This window comes from Nannochloropsis gaditana, assembly GCF_000240725.1.
Source record: "Nannochloropsis gaditana CCMP526 unplaced genomic scaffold scaffold1216, whole genome shotgun sequence".
Taxonomy (NCBI): domain Eukaryota; class Eustigmatophyceae; order Eustigmatales; family Monodopsidaceae; genus Microchloropsis; species Microchloropsis gaditana.
The window spans coordinates 1-4,841 of record NW_005802737.1 but is presented as its reverse complement, the minus strand read 5'-3'; the positions used below and the strand labels follow the sequence as shown (position 1 = coordinate 4,841).

Genomic DNA, 4,841 nt, shown 5'->3' with positions numbered 1-4,841 from the left:
AGGAATGCGAGTGCCTTGGCCCTGTTCGACGCATTTCCCAACAGGATAGAGATTGAGATGGCGGGCGGTCCAGGCGAGGGATGAAGCTGAGAGAGGACGAGACTTTGTGGCCCAGGGCCGGATGGGCATCTGGACGCTTGTACGAGTGGTCCCTGCGAACGAGTCGGGTGACGTGCGGTCCGAGAATCGCAGCGTCGGAAATGGGAGAATCATTCGTGAAGAAGAGATAAGTCTGGCATTTGTTTGGAATTTTGGCTTCTTACTTTCCGTCGCCTCCCTAAACTTCACTTCCTTCGTCAAATCCCCCCTCTTGTCCCCCGATCATCCCTCCCACCCTTTCAGGAAACTACCTTTTCTCTCTCTGTCTCCTCCATTTCCTCCCCCTCCCCCTTGAAGTTCCGCCGCTCTCTCAGGTACTCCCTCAAGTCCGCCTCATTCAACGACCCCACCCAGCTTAAAAAGCTTCTTCGCCGCTCCTCCTCCGCCACGTACAAGAAGTCCGTGAGACAGAGGTCAACCCCTAGCAGTTGGGCGTCCGATTTATTCAAATCCGGACATTTTTCTTTCACAACCGCTATCACCTTCTCCAAGGTGGGCACTAGCTCCCCCAAGGCCCGCTTCTCCGCCTCCTTGCCCGCGTGAAGAGGCACGCACTCGGCCAGAAGCAAGACCTTGTCTTCCGCGTTCATCATCCCCGTCATCTTTCCCAGAGGCGCCCAGAAGTCGGGCGAGGGTTCCGAGAGCCCCAGGCCCTGTCGGAGCTGCTCCAGCTCCTCCTCCGTCCCGTGGTAGTGCACTGCCACCCTCGTGGCCAGGAGGGCCTTGAGCTGGAGGGGGATAGCGTTGCCCATCTCCTGGAGCACCGCGTAGATGCGGGGCAGGGAAAAAACAGCTTGCACAACGCCCTCCTTCTCAGCCTCCGACCCCGCCTGCCGCCAGACCTGGAACATGCGCGCCAGGGCCAGGGCCTTGTCCTCGGCGCCCATGGAGGAAACCGTCCACAGGGCCGCCTTCATCCTCGCCGCCACATTCTCCTCCCCCCCGCCCTCCTTCGGGACCTCGTTCTTGACGGCCTGGATGATGTGCAAGGGGGTCTTCCCGGAGAGACCGGCCATCATGCCCTTGCTGTCTCCCTCGCTTAGGTCGTAGCCCTTGAGCTCGATGAAGCCCTCCGCGCAGGCGAAGTAGATGAAGGAGCCCTGAAGGGAGGCATTGGGGAGGAAAAACGGGATAAGTGTTTACAGACGTGACATGCCTGCAGGAGTTATCCAGGGATGGGGGCACAGGGGCCGAGAGCAAGGAGAAGAAGGAAGAGGAGGGAGAGGAAGCTCGTACCACGATCCACATGCGCTGGTCGTCGTTCATGTTGCCCCAGATCTTAATCTGCCGCTCCTCGTTCACGCGATTCTTGCTCGCAAAGGATATAATCAAGTGTCCCCCCGGTTTGAGGGCCTGCCAAGCCTCCCTCAGCACCTCCCGGGGCTTGACCAGAAACTCCATCGTGTTGGCGATGAGCACGGCGTCGAAGCTGTCCGGAGGGACGGCAGACGCCGGGAGAGAGAAGTCTGCGTTCAAGTCTTGGACGATCCGGTCCGTCAAGGCAGGATTGGCCGCCATTTCCTCCTCGTTGACGCCCACACCGACGAAGCGGGAGGGGGAGAGGGAGGGAGGGAGATAAGAGTGCGCCGAGGCGCCGATTTCAAGAAGAGACCCGGAGGGGGGAAGGAAGCGCAGGTAGTGCTCGGCCAAGGCATTTGCTGCCTTGTTATCGTAGATGGGGGAGAGATTTGGAGTCCCATTGAGCGGGACGCTGTCCTCCTGTCTGCGAGAAAAGTAGTCGTCGTTGTAGGGCCAGGACTTAGGCCATTTCCAGGCAGAGGGGGATACCTGGAGGGATGCGGTCCGTAAAATGGTCAGTGTGGTCAGATTAGCGCCGACGAAGCATCTCGCGAGCTCACGAGTGGGGCCGTGAGGAAGTGGAAGCATGACGGAAAACGGGGGATGTCTGGTCATCTCGCACCTTAATGCCCTTGTCCTTCTCTTGCTCCTCCTTCGTTGTGAACGGTGGAGCGGTGGAGGGCTTCAACTGCATTGTGATTCCACCTCTTCTTTGCAGAGTGATACGAGTGCGCCCGCAGACAAGCTTGCCCGCCCCAATGCCATGAGATACTCCCGCAGCCTCGATCCGCCCTCTACGGCCTTGGCCCGGAGGCTTGCACCGCCCGCGCGCCAAAAAGGCATGTGTTGTCGCGGTAGACGCAACGGCAGCTAAAAATATGCTGAGGATCAGATGCCGTGGCATGGCTCGTTACCTGTATGTAGGTATTAAGGCGTGCGAATAAGTCGACATCAAGAGGTAGTTGCAGTGCGAGCTTCCTCCTCCGAGTCGAGTCTGCCCGCCGGGAGGTCGAGCACGCCTCCGCAGGTGGGGTTGGATCCTACGAGGAAGACTTAGTGGTCTGGCGAATTGAATATTCAGAGGTCCTTTTGTTTCGAAAAATTCACAAAAGAAGTATTATGGACCTCCGTCAAGGTCTGTCACAACTTCTATGGATCCAGTCTGATGATTCTCTTCGCGCCTCGAGCCCGAGCAGGACTGAATGCAAGCTTTTCTCTTAGCAGCATCGAGTTTCCCATTGTTTGATCGGTTTATCCCGACACGCAACACAGTGTAGGGTAGGCGGCACCTAGCCAGCCATGATAGCAGGGACTTTAGTGGGGACGATGAGAGCTGGACTGCGTCGACGCGTCGCTACCCTGAACATCCAAGGTAAGCATGTCAAGTTGACGTTGAATGCGGTTGCTCTCTTCCGTCACATTTTTACAAATTTACCTTCAGGTCTTGTCCCTTACTCCTTGACATCTAGGTCTTGTTCCTTACTCCTTGGCTTGGCAACTGCAGCAGAAATTGGTGGCACAACGCATTGTCTGGCAGAAGGAGGAACAGTGAGTCCCAAAATGCCCTTATTCGAGGATGTGGATTGCCCTCTCGCTCATCACTTCCTATTTCTTTGTAGATCTGGCTTTGACGCCATGTTGGTCCTGGAGCACTCGCCTGTCTACACATTAGGCCGCTCTGCCAAGCCCGGGGATGTTAAATTTCCTCTGGTGGAGGGTACTGGCCAGGGCGGGCGGGGATTTGAGGTGCGTCGTGAACGAGGAGTACACAGACAGAGGCGTGCAACTTCCATGCATTGCATGATAAAGGCGTCTGAGCCGACTAGCGATGTTTCATTTTTTACCTCAGGTCTTCAAAACGGACCGAGGCGGACAAGTAACTTGGCATGGTCCCGGCCAGATAGTGATCTACCCAGTGGTGGACCTGACGCACCACAAGAAGGATTTGCGGTGGTACGTCAGGGGCCTAGAAGAGGTGGTGCTTCGGGTGCTCGCCTTACACGGGGTGGAGGGACAGCGGGACGAGAAACACACAGGCGTGTGGGTGAAAGAGCAGGGCCCGGAGGGGGAGGAGCTGACGAAGGTGGCCGCGATCGGCGTCTCCGCGAGCCGGTGGGTGACCTGCCACGGCCTAGCCCTGAATGTAGACCCAGACCTACGGGCTTTCGAGTCGATTGTGCCGTGTGGCGTGAGAGACCGTAGAGTCGGGTAAGTACACAGCAGAAAATGTGCCGGGCATCTTGTGGAATTGTCCTTCACAGTGGAGCGACGAGGCGAGTCTGTGCTTCCCCTCAGCTTTCAAACGTCGAGTATAAGTTGCCTTTGCTTTGAAGCGTCGAGTCCAAGCTCCCTTTGCTTCTCGCATCCCACACAGGTGCCTCAAAACCCTCCTCTCACCTCATGTCGCAGCCGAGCTAACGACAGCTCAAGTGCGCTACGAGCTCATGGAGGCTTTTGAAGATGTTTTCCCGAGCATGGAACTGTGTGTCCAGGAGAAAAAGGATCAGTTGAAGGGAACGGTGGACGAGATGGTGCTTGAGGATGAGGAGCGAGAGGACTATGTGTAGCTTGGTGGATGAACGTGGCTAAAAGGCAATCTCCACGACAGGAAAAAAGGTTATATAGGAGATTTCCTGCCTGTAGATATTTGTTACGGACGGAACTGAACAGAATGTTCACCATTGCCAAGGTCTTCTGAGGGCTTTCTTACCGGAGAAAAAGAGAGCAGGGAAAAAAATGGTTGAAAAAGAAAGTAATTTTCCCGACAAGACACACCAAGAAATATTGTGAAAGATTTATACTTTCAAAAAAGGAGCGACAGGATGTAATGACGTAAGGAATCAATTCGCAGCCTCAGGCTTGCCCCTGGCCCATATGTTTAAATGACGTCCTCAAGACACGTCAGTGCCTCGCTTAAGGTCTTACGCGCAATACGCGTTTCAAGGCACACGTGTGTTGAGCTTCTTGTTTATTGGTAGGGAATGTCCGAGCCATGTAGAGAGGCCTGATGTGCATATCGTTGCTGAGTGGTTCACTGACGATCAATCCCCTGATTTCCTGTGATTCGTGCAATCTGGCCGCTTGACTGCACCTCAAATCGCGGCTCATGCTACCTCCACAGTGGAACAACAAAGGCGTCAGGGGGAAAATCTGCCATCACCATGCATTCTCTAGCAGATGCGCTGGTATTTCTCCTTGTCGCAACCAGCCTCGGCCAGGCTTTTGGGAATGCGAATGTCGAGCAGGAAGAACCTCTTCCCCGACGGTCAGGGGAGGCCTTTCAATGCGATGTGGACAGAGAAAGTCGCGCGACCATAGCTCTGAAAGCTTTGGAGATACTGAAGATGAATGACTTCACAGTGGTCAAGCCCGGCATATTTGCGGGACATGTAAGCACGGGGGGTACTTACGGGCGTCGGGGAGCATAAGTAATAGCGACTGAG

General features: G+C 55.6%; 2 protein-coding genes across 2 annotated transcripts; one reads left to right on the top strand and one right to left on the bottom strand.

Moving 5' to 3' along the window:
- Positions 1-248: 248 nt before the first annotated feature.
- NGA_0067902 (uncharacterized protein) lies at positions 249-2,320 on the bottom strand. The gene is made up of 3 exons (XM_005852445.1): positions 2,021-2,320; positions 1,336-1,887; positions 249-1,199 (listed from the first exon to the last, which is right to left on the bottom strand). Exons 1-3 carry the CDS (start codon positions 2,300-2,302, stop codon positions 339-341), a joined length of 1,695 nt encoding a protein of 564 aa, XP_005852507.1. The 5' UTR covers positions 2,303-2,320; the 3' UTR covers positions 249-338.
- A 343-nt stretch (positions 2,321-2,663) lies between these two features.
- On the top strand, positions 2,664-4,177 carry LIPB (lipoyl(octanoyl) transferase). The gene is made up of 5 exons (XM_005852444.1): positions 2,664-2,770; positions 2,868-2,946; positions 3,018-3,144; positions 3,248-3,606; positions 3,773-4,177. Exons 1-5 carry the CDS (start codon positions 2,698-2,700, stop codon positions 3,963-3,965), a joined length of 831 nt encoding a protein of 276 aa, XP_005852506.1. The 5' UTR covers positions 2,664-2,697; the 3' UTR covers positions 3,966-4,177.
- The last annotated feature ends 664 nt before the right edge of the window (positions 4,178-4,841 follow it).

Coding starts and splice junctions, on each gene's coding strand:
- NGA_0067902 (XM_005852445.1), bottom strand. CDS start 2,302: ATGCCACGGCATCTGATCCTCAGCATATTTTTAGCTGCCGTTGCGTCT. Junction 1,888..2,020: donor AGAAGGACAAGGGCATTAAG/GTGCGAGATGAC, acceptor GCATCCCTCCAG/GTATCCCCCTCTGCCTGGAA. Junction 1,200..1,335: donor ACCAGCGCATGTGGATCGTG/GTACGAGCTTCC, acceptor GCCTCCCTTCAG/GGCTCCTTCATCTACTTCGC.
- LIPB (XM_005852444.1), top strand. CDS start 2,698: ATGATAGCAGGGACTTTAGTGGGGACGATGAGAGCTGGACTGCGTCGA. Junction 2,947..3,017: donor GTCTGGCAGAAGGAGGAACA/GTGAGTCCCAAA, acceptor ATTTCTTTGTAG/ATCTGGCTTTGACGCCATGT. Junction 3,145..3,247: donor AGGGCGGGCGGGGATTTGAG/GTGCGTCGTGAA, acceptor TTTTTACCTCAG/GTCTTCAAAACGGACCGAGG.